Source organism: Halichoerus grypus, chromosome X, assembly GCF_964656455.1.
Source record: "Halichoerus grypus chromosome X, mHalGry1.hap1.1, whole genome shotgun sequence".
Taxonomy (NCBI): domain Eukaryota; kingdom Metazoa; phylum Chordata; class Mammalia; order Carnivora; family Phocidae; genus Halichoerus; species Halichoerus grypus.
In genome coordinates this window covers 90,543,693-90,565,408 of record NC_135727.1, presented here as the reverse complement: position 1 = coordinate 90,565,408, position 21,716 = coordinate 90,543,693, and the positions used below count along the sequence as shown (strand labels likewise).

Genomic DNA, 21,716 nt, shown 5'->3' with positions numbered 1-21,716 from the left:
CCTTATCTGAGAAGCAGCCTTAATAATAAGAACTACCTCACAGAACTGTGGCTTACAACAATGCCTGTCACATATTACTTGCTATCATCACAATTACTTGCCCCCAGTAACACTCCTTCCATCCTACCATCCATTTTCCCGGCAGAATATCAGTCGCTTACATTTAGTGAGTGCTTCCTGTGGGCCACCTTAGTGCATATTAACTCAAAAAATCCTCACAGTAGGGGCGCCTGAGTGGCTCAGTCGTTAAGCATCTGCCTTCGGCTCAGGTCATGATCCCAGTGTCCTGGGATCGAGCCCCGGCATCGGGCTCCCTGCTCAGCGGGAAGCCTGCTTCTCCCTCTCCCACTCCCCCTGCTTGTGTTCTCTGTCAAATAAATAAATAAAATCTTAAAAAAAAAAAAAAAAGAAAATCCTCGCAGTATTTAACATCATCACCACTCCCATTTTGGCCGCCACCAGCCAACCTCCAGTGTCAACCTCGCTCCGGGTCCCTGTCGCCAGCCCGCCCGCGCTACGTCATCACAGCGCGCCGCGCGGGAAGCCGCTGGGAGGAGAGGAGACGCCCCTTCCTAATTCCCTCGCTTGCTCTCTTGAGTCCTCGTGCGACACAACTGGCGCGGGTCCGGAGGACTCCCAAGGTGACTGGACAAGGACGGAGGGACAGCGGACAGGGCAGCCAGGACAACAGCGACGGTGGTTGGGGGAGGGGCGAGCTTGAGCCTCAGCACCGCCTCGAACCGCCGGCGCGCACTTCACGCAGGCGCAGCACGGCCAGCGTCGCACTGACGCGCTGACGTGCTGACGCGCTGACGGCGTTTGTGAGCTCGCGGGAGGTGTGGCCTGCGCAAGGGGCGCGGCCCTGTGCCACAACACACGGTGTGGGCGGGATCGGGGCGGGCAGTAGAGAGACCGGCCCAATGAAAAAGAGGACCTCAAGGACCCGCCGTCCGGCAGGTCGCCGGCAATGTGGCGGCATGAGCCATGGGCGGAGTTTGAGAAAAGGGCTGCGCCCAGTGAGTGGCGCTGAGGGGATTGGTCGGCGTCGACTGCGGGGGTGGGAAGGGGGAGGGGACTGGCGGGAGGCGGCCCGAAACTGACTGAAGGGGTTTGGTGGAGCTTGAGGGTAGGGTTTGAGCAGGAGGTGGGATCTGGTGGAAGGAAGGGGGCAGTCCCCCGAGGAGCGGGGCCCGTTGAAACGTTAGGGGCGGGATCTGGCCAAGTGGAAGGTGCGGGGCCGGCCCGATAAGGGGTGGAGTTAAGTGGATCGTTAAGGGTGGAGTCGGGGCCGGAGCTGGGTCTGGGTCTGGCTGAGTGAACGGGTGGGTGATTATCCTGGGAGATTAGCTGGAGGGGGCAGATTTGTGAAGGGGTGGGGTCTTGGCGAGGCTTGGAGGAATGAAAGAGTCTAGGAATGGGACTTGGGGAAGCGGAAAGGGCGGTGATCAGCTAGAGAGGGCCGGCCCTAGGACGGACTGAGCCCGGGGGTTTATTGCTCCGCGAAAGGGCAAGACATTTCGAGGGGAAAGAATAGTGTTAAAGGGGTGGAGTCTAGTGGGATGGGCGGGACCAGGTGGAATGGACACCCCAGTGGAAGGAGAGGGCCTTGAAAGGGGCGGAGTTTGGAAGGCGGTGGGGAGTAGGATAGCAGAAGGGATGGAGACTGTGTAGGGGGCGGGGCCTGGGAAGGGTCTGCGGTGTGGGGTCCTCAGGGCACTTCAGCCGGTTCGTAGTCACCTCCACCCCACCCCCCAGAACCGCGTCAGGGGTGAAGTCTCCCCGACCATGACCTCCACCGGCCAGGATTCCACCACAACCAGGCAGCGAAGGAGTAGGCATAACCCCCATTCGCCCCCCCACGACTCCAGCGTCACCTCGGTGAGGCCCCAGACCTGCCCTGATGGGGGTGGGGGGTGGAAAGGAGCAGTGGGCCGTGCGCTGGAATCTGACCCTTCTCTCTGTTTGGCAGAAGCGAGGTGTTAAGAAGGGTGCCTTACTCCACTCCAGCCCTAGTCTAGCAGAAGTAAAGAAGAAAGGCAGAATGAAGAAGCTCAACCAAGCAGCAGAGCAAGACCTAGTCGTGGGCCTGCAAGAGCTGGTGAGAGTGGCCTGGCCTCAATGGGGTTAGCCTTCTGTGACAATCAGAACCCTGTGGTTCTCCCTCCTGGACAGTGTGGTGCGTGCCTTCTGACTCAGGCCCTAACCGGATCGGTGTCTCCCCCTTTTTTTTTTTTCCCCTGCAGGATGTGAACCTTGAGGCCAAGACACTGTCTGGCACTGGCTTGGTGTTCGATGAGCAGCTAAATGAATTCCACTGCCTCTGGGATGACAGGTGAGGCTGCGTCCTCCAGGCTGTCCCCCTGACCGCACAAATAAACACTCTTAGAGCCCATTAGCAAGAATGAAGCCATTCTTCTGCTAGCCTAGAGACTGGAAGCAGATGATTTCGAGAGGTGAGGCTTAGGCTTGAAAAGATTCTTTTCATTTGGCCAACACTTACTGAGTATGCACTGTGTTCTGGGAGTTGGTGATACAGACATGTCAGACCGGACAGACAGGGTCCCTTCTCAAGGAGCCGATAGTCGAGTAGGAGAGCAAATCTTTAAACAGCCAACAGCAGTGGGAAGTGGTTAATGAAGGATGACTTCAGACTGGGGGATTCAAGAGTGTTTGATAGAGGACCCTAGACTAGCATCCGGGGTTCGCAGAAGGCTTCCTTGAAGAAGGACATTCACGCAGACCTGGAAGAATTCTACCTCCCATTTGCTCACACATGTTGTAATCCATCAGCAAATTCTTTTGGCTCCATGTTGGAGATGTGTTCAGTACCTGACCTCCCCTCACCGCCTCCGCTGCCGCCACCACCATCACTCACCTGGCCTTGCAGAGGCCTCCTCCCTGGCCCCCCGCCTCTACCTTCACCCCGCTGTCTGTCCTCCACATGGCAGCCAAAAAAAAAATAGGTACGAGATGACGGTCTCTTCTTTTTCTTAAGTTAGCTTTCAACTGAAATATAGTTGATCTACAGCATTACATTAGTTACGGTCGTGTTCTCTTTCTTAAAAATCCTTCAAGGGCACACCATTGCCCTCAAGGTAAAGTCCACATTCTTCATTCTGGCCTCTAAGGTACCACGTGATCTGGTGGCCCGGCACCTTGGTGACTTCATGGGCCAATCACTCGCTTCACGTCATTTCACCCACACGGGTCCCCCTGCTGTTCTTCCACCAGGCCAGGTGCTCGGCCAGCTCGGGTCTTTACCCTGGCCGCTCCCCTTTTCCAGAGACTCGTTTCCACCTCCTCCCCTCGCAGTTGATGTTCACATCTCAAGGAGACTTTCTCAGAGAGGGCTCTGGCCACTCCCCTTCCCCCACACCTGCTCTCTGAGACATTCCTAGTCCGTGTCACCATTTGTTCGTGATCGCACTTACGTGTGTCTGTCTCCTATCCCAACAGAAGGCTCGTGATGGCAAAAGACTTCATTATTGCATACATGTCTACCATCTCCCGAGGAGCTAAGGCCACTGCAATAGACAAAACAAACAGAACCCCTGCCTTTGCGGAGATTGCATTTTAGAGGGGGAAGACAGCCAGTGAGCCAAAAAGTAAAATGATAGAGTGCTTTAGCAAGAGAGGTGCTATTGAGAGACACCGACGCGGGAGGGAGAGTGGCAGAAAATGGTCAGGGAAGGCCTCGCCGATCTTTGAGCAGGGATCGGAAGGAAGGGGAGGGAGTGAGCCACGGAGACACCTGGGAGAAGAGTGTTCTAGGCAGGGAGAGGAGCTAGCTGAAAAGTACTCGGTTGGATGAAGGAACAAGGAGAGGCCAGTGCGGGAGAAGCAGGGTGAGAGGGGAGAGCACTGGGAGGCGGCATCTGAGAAGCCGCGGGGCCGGTGGTTCCTGGCCTTCCAGAACAGGCGGAGGACTTGGGCTTTGCCTCTGTGCGACAGGGGAGCCACAAGGCGGTTCTAAGTGGAGGAGTGACGTGATCTGATTTGGATTTTAGCCAATGCTGTGTGGAGGAAGGGGCTGTTGGGGGAGCAAGGGCGGAAGCAGGGAGGCCAGTGAGGAGCTGAGGGCAGGAGCGCGGGCAGGAGGTTCTGGTGGCAGCAGGGGGGGTGACAAGGAGAGGGCAGGCTCTCGATGTATTGCGAGAACAGAGCCAAGCAGGCGTCAGGGTCGGCTCCAAAGTCTCTGACATGAGCCGCTGTGGAAGGGGGGATGGGCAAGATGTGTAGAGCAGAGGAGCCGCTCACCCGTATCCGTGTGTGTGTGTGTGTCTGGATGTCTTGTCAACCCAGCTTCCCTGAAGGCCCTGAGCGGCTCCATGCCATCAAGGAACAGCTGATCCAGGAGGGCCTTCTGGACCGCTGCGTGTCCTTCCAGGTGAGTCCTTCAGCTGACACCCTGGGTGGGTGGGGGGCAGGAGCTGGTGGAGCCTGGGTGCGGCCAGTGCCTGAGCCCTTTATTCCTTGTGTCTCCCCAGGCTCGGTTTGCTGAAAAGGAGGAGCTGATGTTGGTTCACAGGTGAAGGCTTCCGAGCCTTGTAGAGGCGGGGAGGAGGCTGCCCCGGGCCAACCAGGGCAGGCCAGACTCTTTGGGAAGGGATATCATGGGTCCTGTGGCCTTGGGCAAGTTGCTGAGCCTCTCCGAATCTGAGGGTCCTTGCCTATCACATGGGAGCTAGCAAACAAACAGAAGTTCCTCGGGAGGGTTGGAGATGCGGTGGGTGCTTAGAATGGTGCCCACCATGTCTTAACCCCCGAGAGACTATTGTTATGACAATCTAGTATGTAAACAGACGGTGGGTGTGTGGACAGAGTGATCAGAGGTCCCCGCCGTGGGGCTGCAGGAACCCAGAGTGAGGGCCCCGGGGTGATGTGATTCAAGGAAAGCTAGCTTGGCAGAGGGGTGATCTGAGCTGAGAGTGAGTGAGTCAGATGAAGAGGAGAGCTGTACAGACAGCCACAGCAGTGCAGCCAACGGCCTGGGGGTAGGATTGATTGTGGCGAGAGCACAGGACAAGGGACATTCCTGGAAATGAGGCTGGCTAGGGAAGAAGCAGGGAACATGTCCTATATCCCAGCTGTCCCCCCAGATTGACAGTTGAGGGGGCCTGACTTGACCAGGGTTCAGATGGGGAAGGGACAGGGCCCTGACTCAGGCCCAGGAGGGAGGCAGGCCCTTGAATCTCCTGTCTGTGTCCCCAGCCTCGAATACATTGATCTGATGGAGACGACCCAGTACATGAATGAAGGAGAGCTCCGCATCCTAGCAGACACCTATGACTCAGTTTACCTGCATCCGGTATGGATAACAACTGTGAGAGCAGAGGGTGGTGGCAATCCCGGGGTTTCCCATCCCCACACCCACCACATCCTGGGGAGGAGTAGCGGAGTGGGCAGGCTACTCTCTCCCTTACTCCCTCTCTGGCTCCCCACTGTCTCTTCAGAACTCATATACCTGTGCCTGCCTGGCCTCGGGCTCTGTCCTCAGGCTGGTGGATGCGGTCCTGGGGAACGAGATCCGGAATGGCATGGCCATCATCAGGTAGGACCCACCAGCATTTGTTTTCTTTGTATTTAAAAAGATTTCTCCCCTCAAATGTAAAATGTATTGCTATGGGTGGTATATTCACAGGGTTCAAGAGTCAAAAAGTACAAAAGGGAGTACCAAAAAAGTCTCCCACCCCATCCCCCAGAGACCTGCTTCCTCTCCTGGAGGTAGTCACTGTACGTGTGTTCCCTGAAACCTTCTGTGCCTATTCATGGAGTAAATGCCGTATTTCATCGATGCTAAGATCTGTATTTCATCGATGCTAAGATCTGTATTTGATCATCTTGAGATCCGGATTCATCTGACAAACAGTGGCGTCTTAGAATTCATTTAGCAGCATTCTCTGCTTCATCGTTGGCATGTGAACTCACCGTACCTCTTAGCATTGTTGGCATCCCGGAACTGGTGAACTGCGGAAGATACGGCCTTTCTCCTCCCTCCCCTTTTTTGTAGCCACAAATGGTGGTAGCACTGAACACGTGCATTTTTCACCTCTACATCTTGGCAAGCTTTTCTCGAACAGTGTATGCTATAGACCCGCGTGGAACACCGCTGTGCGAATGCACGGGAAGTTAGCCGGCCCCCTTGCGCTGGGCGTTCTGGTTGCCCCCAGTCGTTGGCCGCTTCCAAAACCTGTCACAGCAAATACCGTTATCCATTTAGAAACATTGTAATTTCACCCTTTTTGTTATATGGGCTGTGGGCTAAGTCTCCAGGAACAGGATGGGTGTGAGGGTGAGGGTGTATGCGTTGATAATTTTTACTTTATTTATTTGCTTTTTTAATTTCAGTTCCAGTATAGTTAACGTATGGCATTCTGTTGGTTTCGTGTGGACCACATAGTGACAAAAACATGGAACGGCTTCACTTGCGTGTCGCCCTTCTGCAGGGGCCATGCTAATCTCTGTTTCCAATCTTAGTATATGTGCTGCCAAAGTGAGCCCTATGCATTGATAACTTTAATGAACATTATCAGGTTTCCTTTGGGTAGAGAGCAGTAGACTGGGGGTGGAGGTCCAGGGGCCCCCGTCACTCAGTTACTGGCCGATTGGCAGACATCGGCACTGGGAGCGTTGGTGGTCTAGAATTGGAGAGCAGGGGAGAGTCTACCTCTGTAGAGGAGGACCCCCCTCCCCAATCTGTGGCCTCCCCTGTCCTGCCCAGGCCTCCTGGACACCATGCCCAGCACAGTCTTATGGATGGATATTGCATGTTCAACCACGTGGCCGTGGCTGCCCGCTACGCTCAAAAGAAGCATGCCATTCAGAGGTCAGCAGCAACCTGCAGGGGGGTGTGATGCGGGTGGCGCAGGGTAGGGTGTCCTGGCCTGGGTCCTTCCCCCCCAGATGCGCCTTGACGCTCTTCTATAGTACCCCCCTCTGTCCTCCTCACAGGGTGCTCATCGTGGACTGGGATATACACCATGGTCAGGGTACACAGTTTACCTTTGACCAGGACCCCAGGTATGCTCCAAGGGCTGCCTTCGATGCTAGACTCCCAGCTGCCACCCCCCGCCCTTACGGGCCCAGCCAGAAGGGGCCCCGGAAAGGAAGGGAAGGCATTCATATTCATTGGGCCCACCTCGGAACCTGGTTCTGTGCTGTTCCCTGCTCGTCTGCATTGTCGCTTAATTTCACTCCAAGGCAGGGTCTCTTGGGTTCCCCATTTTAGAGATGGGGGAACCGAGGCTTACACAAGGTCACACAGAGAAGTGGGAGAGATGAGATTTGAGCCCACAGGTACTTGGAGGTCTTGTTCACCAGTTGACCTTGGAGCTGGAGTGAACTTCAAATTACTACTTTATTTTTCTGATTAGTACAACTGCCAAGTGTTTGTTTAAAAAAAAAATTGGACAATACGGAAATGTCTAAAGCAGTGAGTCTCCTCTAATTCCTGTCACCTCCAAATAGCTTATTGATAGTTTAGGTTATATTCTGACAGAGTTTTTCCTTTAGGTGTATGAATATTCAGTGTTAACACTAACACACTGCCTAATGGGACAGTCCTCTCTATGCTCTTTGGCAGCTTGCTTTTTGCATTTAACAGCATGTCGTGGCCACCTCTCCATGTTAGTGCCTCTAAAAAAGACACCCCGGTCTTTGTAAGGGCTGTTCAGTGTCCCACTATATGGCTGTACCTCTGGTCATTTAGCCCTGGGACACTGATGGTGCTTTCTAGTTTTTGCTAGAACAGACAGTTCTACGGTGAAAATATATAATTTTATATATTCTATAATCTGTAGTTTTAAAATATATGTATGTATAGGATGGATTTCCAATAGTGGATTGCTGGGTCAGAGGATCAGCGTGCTTTATTTTTTATTTTTTTTAAGATTTTATTTATTTTTTTTTAAAGATTTTATTTATTTATTTGATAGAGAGAGACAAAGCGAGAGAGGGAACACAAGCAGGGGGAGTGGGAGAGGGAGAAGCAGGCTTCCCCGCAGAGCAGGGAGCCCGATGCGGGGCTCGATCCCAGGACCCTGGGATCATCACCTGAGCCGAAGGCAGACACCTAACGACTGAGCCACCCAGGCGTCCCTATTTTTTTTTTAATTTAAATTTAATTAGCCAACATACAGTACATCGGTAGTTTTTGACAGAATGTTCAATGATTCATTAGTGGCACATACCAGATGTCCCTCCAGAAAGGTGGTACCAGCTTCCCCTTCCTGCAGAAAGTGATTGAGCGGGTGCCTGGGTGGCTCAGTTGGTTAAGCGACTGCCTTCGGCTCAGGTCATGATCCTGGAGTCCCGGGATCGAGTCCCGCATCGGGCTCCCTGCTCGGCAGGGAGTCTGCTTCGTCCTCTGACCCTCCTCCCTCTCATGTGTTCTCTCTCTCTCATTCTCTCTCTCTCAAATAAATAAATAAAATCTTTAAAAAAAAAAAAAAATCTTTAAAAAAAAAAAAAAAAAAAAAAGAAAGTGATTGAGCAAGTCCTTGTCAGTAGGGACACTAAGTAGTTGTTTGATCCAGTCTTCTGCCAAACCAACTGCATAGAATCCCCTTGTCCGCCATAGATCCTGAGTTCCCGCGGCCCATTATTTAATCTAGGTTGGCTGTTCTGTAGACATGGCTTTGTTCTTTTCCAGCATTCAACGTTGCTGACAGATGTCTGCTTTGTATTCCTTTCTGAGTAATCCGTTTCCCTCTCCAAAGGTTTTAGTTTCTTCTTTCTGTCCCTGGTGTTCTGAACTTTCACCCTGGCCCCTTCATTCTGCTTAGCGGTGGGTAGATGTTTTACCTCTGAAGACTCAGGCCTTTCTTAAGCCCTTGGACGCTTTCTTCTTAATGGCCTTTGATGCTTTCTTCCACTGTATTCTACTGTATTCTGCCTGGTCTCTTGGGTTGTATTCTCTCGTGTTTTCTTCTCCCTTTTGCTCTGTGTCCTGGGAGATTTCCTCAGCTATACCTTGAAGCCCTTCTGTTGATTTATGTATTTAGCCATTCTTTTCATCTCCAAAAGCACTTTCTTCCTCCCTGTTTCTACGCCCCCTAGCAGCTCTTGTTTGGCATTCATACGGAAGGGTACAGTGCTGTTGCACATGGCTTTCTTGGGCCAACCCTGCCGTGTGGTGCACGGGAGTGTTTCCTGAGAGGTGTTTCCCTGGGATGGGGGCAGGAAATACCCACTGACAGGTCTCACCCTGTCATGTTGAGATGACATGCATTAGATGGGGTTCTGCCAAACGCCAGCTAAAAGGGGGTCTCTTCTTGAGATGGCATCTCTTTTTTTTTTTACCCTCCACCTCCGCAAACATTGGTCAGTTTGACTTATTTTTTCAAATCTAGCTTTTGGCTTTTTTGGCCATCTCCACTGTTCTGGTGTTTATTTATTTATTTTTTTTTTAGATTGATTTATTTATTTTGAGAGGGGCGCCTGGGTGGCTCAGTCGTTAAGCGTTTGCCTTTGGCTCAGGTGATGATCCCGGGGTCCTGGGATCGAGCCCCGCATCGGGCTCCCTGCTCCGCGGGAAGCCTGCTTCTCCCTCTCCCACTCCCCCTGCTTGTGTTCCCTCTCTTGCTGTATCTCTCTCTGTCAAATAAATAAAATCTTTAAAAAAAAAAAGATTTATTTATTTATTTTGAGAGAGAGAGAGAGAGAGAGAGAGAGAGTGAGCGGGGAAGTGGGGAGAGAGACTCAAGCAGACTCCGTGCTGAGCCCGGAGTCCCACGTGGGGCTCGATCCCATGACCCTGAGATCATGACCTGAGCCGAGATCATGACCTGAGCTGAAATCAGGAGTCAGATGCTCAAACGACTGCGCCACCCAGGTGCCCCTAGTGTTTATTTTTTTATCCTTCATTATTTTTTCTGTTTTTATCTTTATTAATCTCTTCCTCCTGTGTTATTTTGTTCATTTCTGGCTTCTTGAATGCTTCAACATTTATCAACTCAAGTGGTGGCCAATCTAGTTTCATCTGGACCTGCTCTCACTGCCATCCTTCTGTAATATTTTGAAGTTAATCCCAGATTACCATATCACTTTTTTCTGTAAATATTCTTGAACATCTCACTAAAACGTAGAGGATATATTTTAAATTAAAAAAAAAGAAAGAAACATAACCATAGTGTTATCTCTAAGCAAATTAACAAGAATTCCCTGATGTCATGAATCATTCTTTTTCTTTTAATAAATGCATTGGAGGCTATCGCTGTGTTCTTTGGTGGATATGGTATTGACAATGTGCACGGATATGAAGAATTGTGAATATATTCAATGCATTCTTTCTCATGAATAAGAATGTATAATTGGGGGGAAAAAAAGCCTTTATCCATGCCCTTCAATCTCCTAGCTCTCCATTCCTCGGGCTCTTAATTCCATCAGCAGGGTCCTGGGTGGAGACAAATAGATCAGGCCTTAAAATACTACTACAAAGATGACAAAAAACAGGTAAACCAAAGCTAAGTGGTTAAAAGAAACAAGGAAATCTAGTGAATGGGTCGTTCAGTGAATTGGCTATTCAGAATTGATTTTGTGTGCATTGACCTGGATCCGCCCTTGATTTCTCAGAAGGGAAACCTCAGGTCATCTTGGGGGCCCTCCCTGATCCGCTCAGATTGAGAGAGGGCCCCGTGGGGCCCCTGGAGCCTCAAAGACTATTTCCCAGAGATTTGTTGAAGTCTCTAATTGTCTGACATCCTTTCTTCCATTCTCCGTCTTTCTGGGATGATACTTGTTTAAACTTCCTCTTACTATCTTTTGACTGGGACTGTGGAAGAGCAAGGAGGTGAACCTGTGCTGTCAGTCCACCATTCTTTCATTGGAAATCAGTGGAACTTATTTTAAAACTTCCTGCTGGGGCGCTTGGGTGGCTCAGTCAGTTAAGCATCAGACTCTTGATTTCAGCTCAGGTCATGATCTCAGGGTCGTGAGATAGAGCCCCGTGTCAGGCTCCTCGGGCTCCGTGCTGGGCGTGGAGCCTGCTTGAGATTCTCTCTCTCCCTCTCCTTCTGCCCTTCTCTCTCTAAAATAAAAATAAATAAATCTTTAAACAAAAATGCCTCCCACTGTTTGCTTTATAAACTTAGTTTCCTTGGGTGTTCGTTCTTCCACTGGCTCCGGAGGCTGTCATGGGGTAGGCTTTCTTCAGATATTTTCTTTATTCCTTTCTTCCCCCGATGATCATCTTTATGTTCTACTGTGCATTTCTCTTCCTCTACTGGTTAACTTACTAAAAAAAAAAAAAAAGTTTAGAACTGATATTTATCAGATCAAAAGTAAACCCATCATATCCCACCTACTCAAGACCACAGCTTTCATGTGGGTTTCATCCCCCAGTTCCAAGACGCTTTTCTGCTATTTTAAGAATCTTTCTATATCAGTTGCATCAAATTTCATAACCACGTTTTCAGCATTTATTAAAATGTCACTAAGTTGGTCTAGATTTATTGCTTACCACTATTTCTTGCATTTCCCTTAAAAAAAAAAAAAAGATAAAACTGCTGCCTTAAATTCTTTCTGGAACAAGACAGGGAGTGGATGAACAGATGGATGGGTGGATGGATGGATGGATAAGAGATTACTCATTTTGATTGCCCCCGTCAGAATTAAAGCCCTCCCACAGCCTCCTACTGGGCCTTCCTTTTTTTTTTTTTTTTTTTAAGATTTATTTGTTTATTTGTCAGAGAGAGAGTGTGTTCACAAGCAGGGGGAGTGGCAGGCAGAGGGAGAAACAGGCTCCCCTCCTGAGCAAGGAGCCCGATGTGGGACTCCATCCCAGGACCCTGGGATCATGACCTGAGCCGAAGGCAGACGCTTAACCGACTGAGCCACCCAGGGGTCCCCCTGCTGGGCCTTCTATCAGAACATGGACCTTCGTGTCTTTTCAGTGTCTGTTCCGTGTATCTGTCCGCACGGCTCTGAGTGCTCAGTTTCTCACCTACAAAATACAGGAAGTAGTAGAGGTACCCTGTACGGTATCGGAGAGAAGGAACTGGTCCCCACTTCAGCTCAGCTGCACACACAGAACCAAGTTCCATGCCCCCTTACCCCTCACGCCTGAGTCTCCCCACGTCCTTCATGGGAAGCACCAGGTTCCCCAGCCTGGCCTGCTGCTCTTTACCACCTTAGCCGGATCCTGCCAGCTAAGGGCTATGTGCCCCACTGTGGGCCTCCAACATCACAGGATTCATCCTGCCACCACCACCTTGGTCGCGGAGGCAGGCCGGTATGATTTTGAGTCCCCCGCAGAGTCAGGAGCCCTTGGGGACTGGGATGGACAGACCCCATAGCTGTCGGGGTCTCAGAGCTAGCAAAGAGGAGGGCAGGAGCGTTCGCCAAAGGAGGCATCCCAGTGAGAGAGCAGGTGAACGAGTGAGGGAAGTAGTGGAGCAATGGGAGAATTCATGAATGGGACGGGTGGATAAGTTGGCGACTAAATAGAAGAATGAATGGATGCAGGAGGTAAAGAGTTAATGGGGAAGTTAATGAGAGAATGAATGAGTAGTTGAGTAAACTGGGAGCTGTGGGTTGGGGCGCCTGGGGGCATTCACTCTCAACCGCCCCCTACCTCTTTTGTCTTCCCTCTGCCTCCAGCGTCCTCTATTTCTCCATCCACCGCTACGAGCAGGGCCGGTTTTGGCCCCACCTGAAGGCCTCTAACTGGTCCACCATAGGTTTTGGCCGAGGCCAGGGATATACCATGAATGTGCCTTGGAACCAGGTCAGTGTCTGCCTGCCCTTTGCCCCCGAAGTTAGGCCCACCCCTGCCCTTCAGCCAGTTTGGGGCAGAGGGCAGAACGTCCCCATCGTGCCTCTCTGTCCGCAGGTGGGGATGCGAGACGCCGACTACATTGCTGCCTTCCTGTACCTCCTTCTGCCAGTCGCCCTTGAGGTCCTGGGGGTCTGGGGTGTGTTGGGACAGGAGCGATGTTGAGGGATGGGCCGCAAGGGCAAGTGGCCTCATGTAGTGTCCCTTTCCCTCTCAGTTCCAGCCCCAGCTGGTCCTGGTGGCCGCTGGATTTGATGCCCTCCAAGGGGACCCCAAGGTAAGGCAGGCTCCCTGGGGTGGTACGTGGGCAGAAGGGGGTTTGCACGGAGCCAGGCTGATCCTCCACGTCCACCCCCCCACCCCAGGGTGAGATGGCCGCCACTCCGGCAGGGTTCGCTCAGCTAACCCACCTGCTCATGGGTCTGGCAGGAGGCAAACTGATCCTGTCTCTGGAGGTGAGTGACTCACTTCGTGTCTCAGCCCGTGGATCGAGGAGGACGTTAGAACAAAGCTTTCAGGTCAGGCAGGAGTTTCTGTCCCAGCATTTCTACTCACCAGCTGGACAACCTCACCCAGGTCACTGAACTTCCTCATGCCCCTGCTTTCGTTGCGTGAAACGGGCGCCGTAATCGTGGCCATCGCCTCATAGCACTGTTCAGTGAACGAAACGGAAGTCACGCTTCAAATTCCTCGTTGCCTGATATGTAGTCAGCACCCCTAGTATTATTATTCCTGTTCTTCCCTGGTAACGCCTGGTTCTCTCCTGACCCCCCCTCACACTCCTTTCCCAGGGTGGCTACAACCTCCGCTCCCTGGCCGAGGGCGTCAGCGCCTCCCTCCACACCCTTCTGGGAGACCCTTGCCCCACACTGGAGTCTCCTGGTGCCCCCTGCCCAAGGTGAGCCCTGGTGGAGGAGGAGAAAAGCGGGACCCCCGCTGCCCACCCACGGGCATATTTGGTCACATTTCCCCTCCCTTGCCCTCTAGTGCCCAGGCATCACTCTCCTGCGCTCTGGAAGCCCTGGAGCCTTTCTGGGAGGTCCTTGTAAGATCAGGTAGGAGGCAGGGAGGGCGCTAGGTGGGGAGTCAAGCATGGAATGAGCCCTTGGGAGAGACTCTCTTCCAGACCCTCCTCGGGCTTCCCTGGGCCCCCTTGGTGGGGGCGGGTCAGGCCCTCTCTTGCACTAGACCCTGGTTTCAGGCCTCCTGCCCCTTTCACGTTTGGGTAAACGTTGTTCCAGAGTATTCCAGGGATCCAGGGTGGGGGAGTAGGGTGAATGTGGCCTCCCCTTACAGCTGAGAGCCTGGAGGAGGACTTCCTGGAGGAGGAGAACGTGAAAGAAGAAGAGGGACCGTGGCAGCCCCCGGCGCTCCCAATCCTGACGTGGCCCGTGCTACAAGCTCGCACAGGGCTGGTCTATGACCAGCGGATGATGGGTCACTACAACTTGTGGGACAGGTATGCAGTCGGAGGGCCACCCGCTAAGTGGACAGGGAGATCCCTCCCCCTTCCTCAAGCACTAAGCCCTGCCTCTGGTTCCTGCCCACCTCCTCCCCCCCCCAGCCACCACCCAGAGATGCCTCAGCGAGTCTTTCGGATCATGCGCCGTTTGGAAGAACTGGGCCTTGCGGGGCGCTGCCTCACGTTGCCCGCACGCCCCGCCACGGATGCCGAACTGCTCACCTGCCACAGGTCAGGAACCCCCCACCCCCACCCCGTGCCTGGGGTGGGATGGGGCCTCAGGGCACACATGCCACCCCCAGGGGGCGGCGGGGGGGGGCTGGAGTAAGGGCTCTCCCGTCCCTGGGGGACACAGAGGGGCCGTAGCCACCTGACTGTCCCCTGTGGCCCGTCTGTGCCTCCAGTGCTGAGTACGTGGGTCGTCTGCGGGCCACAGCGAAGATGAAAACCCGGGAGCTGCACCGCGAGGGCTCCAGCTTCGACTCCATCTACATCTGCCCCAGCACCTTCGCCTGCGCACAGCTGGCCACTGGCGCCGCCTGCCGCCTGGTGGAGGCCGTGCTGGCCGGGGAGGTACCTCCTCCGCGGGGTGGGCCGCCGCTCGGGAGAGGTGGGGGCCCTGGGAGGGCGGGGCGGGGCCTGCGGAGGGGGACCCCTGCTCCCCGGAGGCCTTGCTTGCTGGCCAGTGCAGCGGGGGGATGGGGCTGCAGGCTGGAGGCCCCTAGCAGCTGGGGGTAGTGGCCGGGCCGGAAGGGGAGAAGAAAGGGGAGAGAAAGCAGTGAGGGCAGGTGGTCTGATCTTTGCTTCCTGCCCCTCCCCCCAGGTTTTGAATGGCACTGCTGTGGTGCGTCCCCCAGGACACCATGCAGAGCGGGATGCCGCGTGTGGTTTTTGCTTTTTCAACTCTGTGGCTGTGGCTGCTCGCCATGCCCAAGCCGTCAGTGGGCATGCGCTGCGGTGAGGGCTCCCTGCGCCTCCCCCCCCCCCCCCCCCCCCCCCGCCCCAGCCCAGGGCTTACTCAGCAGGCCCCTTGGTGCAGCGCCCCCAGGACTTACCCAGAAACACCCAAGAGTACAATCGCCCAGCACTTCCCCAGAAAAGGACCAAGGATCTAGCCTTGCAGCGCGCTTCCCCAGATAGGACCCCCAGACTGTGGCACCCAGGTAGTTATAAAACAAGATCCAGAGTCCCCCTGCTCCCTCATTTCTGGCCCCTGAGGGCTGTTGTGACAGAATTCAGGGTCCAGGTCCCCAGTGCTTACTAAAGAAGACCCAGTATCCGGCTGCCCACATTTACCCATCCTGGGGGCAGGAGGCTCTGGCCCTGAGCACTTGCTTGGGCCCACAGTGAAGACCTCAGGACCCAGGCTCTGGCTTGCACCCTTCCTCTGATGGGACCCGCCAGCCTGCCCCACACTGCTTTCCCCGGGGACCCAGAGTTTTGCCACCAGCAATAAAATGCCCCTGCAGACAGACCCCAGGGCTCCAGCCCCTGCCCCCTCCCCGAGTGGGCCAGTGTCCCAGGTCACTGAGGAGCAGTTCCCTCCCCAGGATCCTCATAGTGGACTGGGACATCCATCACGGTAATGGAACTCAGCACATGTTTGAGCAAGACCCCAGGTGAGGGGCCGGGGCGGGGGGGCAGCCATGCATGCTCAGGGGTGGCCGGGCGGGCAGGGGCGACCCACTAACCAGCCGTGGTCCCCCTTCCCACCCCGGCAGCGTGCTGTACATTTCCCTGCACCGATATGATCACGGCACCTTCTTTCCCATGGGGGATGAGGGCGCCAGCAGCCAGATAGGCCGGGCCGCAGGCACCGGCTTCACGGTCAACGTGGCCTGGAACGGGCCCCGCGTGGGCGACGCCGACTACCTGGCTGCCTGGCATCGTCTGGTGCTCCCTATTGCCTACGAGGTACAGTACGGGATGTACGTGGCAGTGACCGCGTGGGGGACCGCGGGCCCGCACCTGTCCCGATGGGCGGCCGTAGTGAGGGCTGTGTTGGGGGGTGACTCTGCGAAGGCCTGGGCCTATTCCTGCCTCCGCAGAGTGGCTCTACGTGACCGCCTCTGTGCGCGTGACCGTAAGGGACCCCTGGGTACTCGCGGGGGGTCTTCGGTGGGCACGTGTGAGGCGGCCCCGCGCGCCTGCCGGCTCTGTGCGGCGGCGCGTGCAAGGCGGGGGGGGGGTGTGAGTGCGTGTGTGAGGCTGCGCAGATGGGTCTTGGCCACTACCGTGCCTCTCTCGGGTGTGCTCTCAGCGACAGCTGGTGTGTGGCTTTCTGCGTGTGGGGGGGTGTGTGGGACAGGCCTCTGTCTGCCTGTCTGCCGCGGCTGTGTGTGTCTCTGACTGGCGGGGGCCTGTCTGTGCTTGCCTGACTCTGCGTGAGGGGCTACGGGCGACTGCCTTCTTGGTGGGCACCGCGCGCACGCGTGTGTGTGTGTGTGTGTGTGTGTGTGTGTGTGATTAGCACGATGTCAGTTCAGTCCTTATGCTGCCGTCTGGCCACATACGGGTATGCGACCATTTTCTGTGTGTAGCACTTGCCTTGTCACCTTCTGCGATGGAAGTGTGCGCGCACCTCCCTTTGGCGCCGTTTATACAAAGCCCTGTGTTGTTGTGCACGTATGTCCCGTGTCACCGTCTCCTGACATCTGAGTCTCTACATTGCACGTCTCGGCCTCATGTCCCCATCTGTCCGTTTCTAGAAGTGTCTCCATGTCTCTTTGTGTCACATCTCTAAGTCTCTGTTTGGTGCGTCCACGTCTCTGTTGATCTGTCTCCGTGTCTCTGTGTCTCTCCAACCCCGAGTCTGTCCTGTGTCTCCACGTCCTCCCCTTGCTGTTTTCAGGGCCCTGGTCTTGTGTCCCCCAGTCTCCCCGTCTCCAGCTCTCTGACTTGCATCTGTGTGTGTCTGGGGCGCCCTCACCTGCTGGCTACCCAGGCCTCCACACTCACGCCCATGTGTCTCTTCTCTCCCTGCTTCAGTTTAATCCAGAACTGGTGCTGGTCTCGGCTGGCTTTGATGCTGCACGGGGGGACCCGCTGGGGGGCTGCCAGGTGTCACCCGAGGGCTATGCACACCTCACCCACCTGCTGATGGGCCTTGCCAATGGCCGTATCATCCTGATCCTAGAGGTAACCCTCTCAGTCCCTCTTCCTAAGGTGGGAGGGCGGTTTGGAAGGCTGGAAGTCCTGCCCTTCCGGCTGGCTGGCTGAGACACTGGGGCAATTTCCTAAAATCGGCTTTGAGTGTCCCCGCCTGGGACTGTCGGCACGTACTGGGCATTCAGCACAACACCGGCTTAACGGCCTTAACTGAGTGCTCAGTACGTGCCATTCGCTCTTCTGGGCACTCCGTGTATATTATTAATTCACTTACTTGACAAAGCAGCCTGTTGAGGTCAAGTCTGCTGGCCTCGTCATTTTCCTCTCTCAAGAGCAGGGAAACTGAGGCACGGCGAGGTGTGGTGATTAGCCCGAGGTCCCACGCTCAGTAATGGCAGGGCCAAGCAGCCTGGCTCCAGCGTCTAAGCTTTTTACCACTACTTGAGCCGCCTCTAGCAAGCTCTCCAGACAAAGTAAACCCACTGACCTTTTGTAAGTCACTCAGTGCCCCTGCCCCCCCCCGTGCCTCAGTTTCCTCATCTATAAGATGGGGCTGGCTACTCGTGGAAAAGTGCCTGGCATGCGGTAAGCACTGTCTGAGTAGTCTCTTATCGCCGTGAGTCATCGCACCGGGTTGAACCCTCTCAGCCACCTTACGTGCTACCTTTCACTGCTTAGAGGATAAGGCCAGTTGCTGGCAGAGATTAATTGGCTGCTCTCAGGTCCCACGGTGGGCCCAGGCCTGCTTGTGGCAGGGCAGGGGAGTGGTCGAGGACATGAACTCTTCCATCCGGTAGCCCCGCTCCCAACCCCAGCGCTGCCTCCCACCAGTTGTTAGGGCCTCAGACACATTATCTAACCACTCCGAGCCTCAGTGTCTTTATCTGTAGAAAGAGCAGAGACTGGGGTGCCTAAAGGATGTGAGGAAAGGGGGTTCCCGTGCAGATTGAGCACATGTGGTTGTAAGGATCAGGAGAGTCGACACACACGAAATGCTCAAAATGGGGTCTGGTGCAGCGCAAGCACTTCATGCGTACCCGCCGTTACTGATGTGACCCTCAGGGTTACTGTCGTTGTGGTAATTATTCTCTTGCACTCGACGTCATAGTTTATCCCCCTCAACAACCACCTCACACGGTGAGTACTGCCCATCTGACAGATGACACTTCCCCTCACTTGTCCTCACCCTCCAGACTTTCAGGGCCCCGAAGGGGGATTGGGAGGCAGAACCTCTTGCCTCCCAAATTCCATGAGGACCCCCCATCATACCTTTTTCTCCCCTTTTTTCTTAACAAAGGGTGGCTACAACCTGACATCCATCTCGGAGTCCATGGCTGCCTGCACCCGTTCCCTCCTTGGGGACCCACCACCACTGCTAACCCTGTCGCGGCCCCCGCTGTCAGGGGCCCTGGCCTCCATCACCGAGACCATCCAAGTCCATCGCAGATACTGGCGCAGCTTGCGGGCCATGAGTGAGCAGGCGTGGGGAACGGGGGGCTGTGGGGGGCTCGGGAGAGGGCAGGGATCAGATGCAGGATAGGGGATAGCACCCACGCTCAAGGATCTCCCTCCTGCGGTTCCAGAGGTCGAAGACAAGGAGCGACCCTCCAGTTCTAAGTCGATCCCCAAGAAGGTGACCCGGTCAGCCAACCGTGGGTCAGCTGTGCGGATGACCGCACCAGACAGGAACATTCTGGATGCGGACGCAGGGAAGGCTACCGCAGCATCATCCATGGAAGTGGCCACTCCAGACCAAGCTAAGTCAGAGACTGCCGTGGTGGAGCTCAGTCAGGACCAAACCCCGGAGGCTCCCACCGGGGAAGCCCCGGCGGACCGGACGCCCTCAGAGGCTGCCACAGGAGGGGCCACGCTGAACCAGCCCGTCGTGGAGTCTGCCGCAGCTGGAGCCACGCCAGGCCAGACCATCTCAGAGGGAGCCGTGGGGGGTGCTGACGTGATCCTAACCCCTCCGGCCTTATGTACTGACAACCACACTCCTCCAGCCTCACGTGCGCAAGGAGCCACAACCCAGATAGCCCCCAGTAAGCTGACTGAGAATCCCAGGACCTCGGCCCTAAACAGCAAGGCCCAGGTAAGCCCCACCACACCCAGGTCGGCGGGGGGAGAAGGGGCCAGAACCCGGCCTCTCGGGTGCATCTCTTACCTCTGTGCTTCCAGGAGGCACCAGAATCTCAGATCGCAGAAGAGGAGGGGCTGCTAGGAGAGGCAGCTAGAGGTCAGGACAGGGATGATTCCGTGCTGATTCAGAGCTTTGGGGACCATGCCAACGCTGACCAGGTGAGCTCGGGTCAGGGAGGAGACTGGCGTCCTTCTCTGGCCCATGTGCGCCTCCACGTAGGCGCGTGCGGTGTGAGAACATGTGACACGGAGATGGAGTCCCTAGCTGACTCCGTTTCACCAACTCCAGGTCATGTTTTATGCCGTGACACCGCTGCCCTGGTGTCCCCATTTGGTGGCAGTACGTCCCATACCTGAATCGGGCCTGGACGTGACCCAACCTTGTCAGGACTGTGGAACACTCCAGGAGAACTGGGTGTGTTTGTCTTGCTATCAGGTACGCGGCAGCGGAGGGGGCTGGGGGTTGGGGGGGGCGGAGGTCGGCCAAGGAGCCGACTGCACGTGGCTGCTGATCCCCACCCGATGCTCCCTCCCCAACCTCAGGTCCACTGTGGCCGTTACATCAGTGCCCATATGCTCCAACACCACGAAGTCTCAGGACACCCGCTGGTCCTCAGCTACGTCGACCTGTCTACCTGGTGTTACAACTGCGAGGCCTATGTCCACCACCAGGTGGGTCCTGGGCAGCCCCGAGAATGCATGCACACACACGCCTTCTGTGCTGGGATAAGGGGAGATCGGAGAGTGCAGGAGAAGGGTTGTCGAGGGCTGGGGTGGGGCAGCCCCCTGGCTGAGGTAGAGGGGTCCTCACTCTCTCTCACCTACCCTCTTGCGCCCTCAGGCTCTCCTGGATGTGAAGAACATCGCTCACCAGAACAAGTTTGGGGAGAACATGCCCCACTCACACTAAATCCCAGAACGTGCCCCTCTTCTCCACCTTCTGAGGACCTGGATGAGGGGCAGCCTCACTCTATCCCATCCTGAAGACTCTTTTCACCTCCCCAAGGGTGCCGATTTAAGCATAAATACTTGTAAGAGTACTGTGATGATCAATTGTAAATCTCCCTCTGCCCACTGTCTGTTGGAGGGACTCCATCTTTTCTGCCCTGGAAGGAAAGTTGGGGTTCAGTGGTCCCAAGAGGGGGCTGATATCACGAAGAGAGGGGAATCAACTGACAATATATAGCAGAGTTCCATTTGTAATAAAGGACAAGCTGTTACAAAACCTGGAGAGAGCCTTTTAATCTTAAGTGGGTGAAGAACCTCACACCCCTGGCCAACCCCTGGTCTGCTGAGTAATGAAGCAATGAGGGCATGGGTCTCTACCAGGTCAACCCCCTGCCCATCCAGTGTCCAAAAAACGGACTGGAAATAGGGCAAGCAGCTTGACTGGCTCGACTGTAGATTAAATGGCGGAATCCCAGAGCAAATGAGTGCCTGCCTTAGAAATAGCCTCACAGCCAGTCCCAGCTACACCCCGGGCTGAGAAGGCAAGACAACCATCAGGAAGTGTCCTCACCAGGCCTCAGTCTCCCCATCTGTCTTTTTGTCCTGATTCGGGTGTGGGTGGTCCGGGTTTCCCATACTTAGATTTGGTGGTCATGGGTAACCTCCTAGGGGAAGGGGTGCCTGTCATTGACCAGGGATGAGGAACTAGAGGATAGTTTGGGGGTTTTATTTCTCCCACATAATGAGAATTTCTTTTGCAACTCAAAACAGTTCAAGCTGAGGTTTCTTAGGCTTTTCTTCATGGCCACCTTATGAACCCAAGATACCCACTGGGTGGGCCACCGGAGCCCCACCCAGTCAAGAGGAAGGGGCAGGGGGCTGTGGCCAACTCAGTGATCCCTCTTTTAAGGAACATTCTGGATGCCCCCCTCAACAACGTGGGCTTCCATCTCATTGGTCAGACCTGTGTCACATGACTGCCATAGCTGCAAGGGAGTCTGGGAAATGTTTGAGCTTGACACGCATCCACTTCAAATCAGGTTCCTAAGGCCCTGACGCAATAACCCTCCCCTGCAACTCTTTCCCTCCAGCAACAGGCACAACCCTCTCCCCCAAGCTGCTTTCCAAAAAGCCTGCTTGAGACAGCCCAGGCTCTGCTTGAGGCCCTCACGAGACCTACGCCAAAGTCTGGCCACTCAGGTCAAAAATGTGACACCCTCCGTAAGCCAAAAACATGAAATCACCTCCCAGAGGGAGGCAAGGTAAGGGAGAGGTGCAGCAGGGGGG

The 21,716-nt window shown here is 54.9% G+C and overlaps 1 protein-coding gene and 1 pseudogene across 4 annotated transcripts; one reads left to right on the top strand and one right to left on the bottom strand.

Annotated features, from left to right (window-relative positions):
• Positions 1 to 501: 501 nt before the first annotated feature.
• HDAC6 (histone deacetylase 6) lies at positions 502 to 20,706 on the top strand. 4 transcript variants are annotated; one of them, XM_036110915.2, is made up of 29 exons: positions 502 to 641; positions 1,756 to 1,878; positions 1,970 to 2,098; positions 2,244 to 2,332; positions 4,303 to 4,387; positions 4,488 to 4,528; positions 5,212 to 5,308; positions 5,454 to 5,551; positions 6,722 to 6,826; positions 6,952 to 7,020; positions 12,598 to 12,724; positions 12,830 to 12,895; positions 12,990 to 13,049; positions 13,138 to 13,227; positions 13,564 to 13,670; positions 13,760 to 13,827; positions 14,069 to 14,231; positions 14,337 to 14,465; positions 14,639 to 14,807; positions 15,058 to 15,191; positions 15,785 to 15,853; positions 15,956 to 16,148; positions 17,223 to 17,372; positions 18,640 to 18,814; positions 18,926 to 19,434; positions 19,521 to 19,640; positions 19,771 to 19,917; positions 20,025 to 20,153; positions 20,323 to 20,706. In XM_036110915.2, the coding sequence occupies exons 2-29, from the start codon at positions 1,786 to 1,788 to the stop codon at positions 20,389 to 20,391; spliced, it is 3,480 nt and encodes a 1,159-aa protein (XP_035966808.1). In that variant the 5' UTR covers positions 502 to 641; positions 1,756 to 1,785; the 3' UTR covers positions 20,392 to 20,706. The 4 variants fall into 4 exon arrangements, with proteins under 4 accessions (XP_035966808.1, XP_035966800.1, XP_035966803.1 ...); XM_036110907.2 differs by lacking the exon at positions 502 to 641 and adding an exon at positions 997 to 1,016; XM_036110910.2 differs by lacking the exon at positions 502 to 641 and adding an exon at positions 1,073 to 1,126.
• LOC118547410 (U6 spliceosomal RNA) lies at positions 6,405 to 6,501 on the bottom strand (annotated as a pseudogene).
• Positions 20,707 to 21,716: the final 1,010 nt, after the last annotated feature.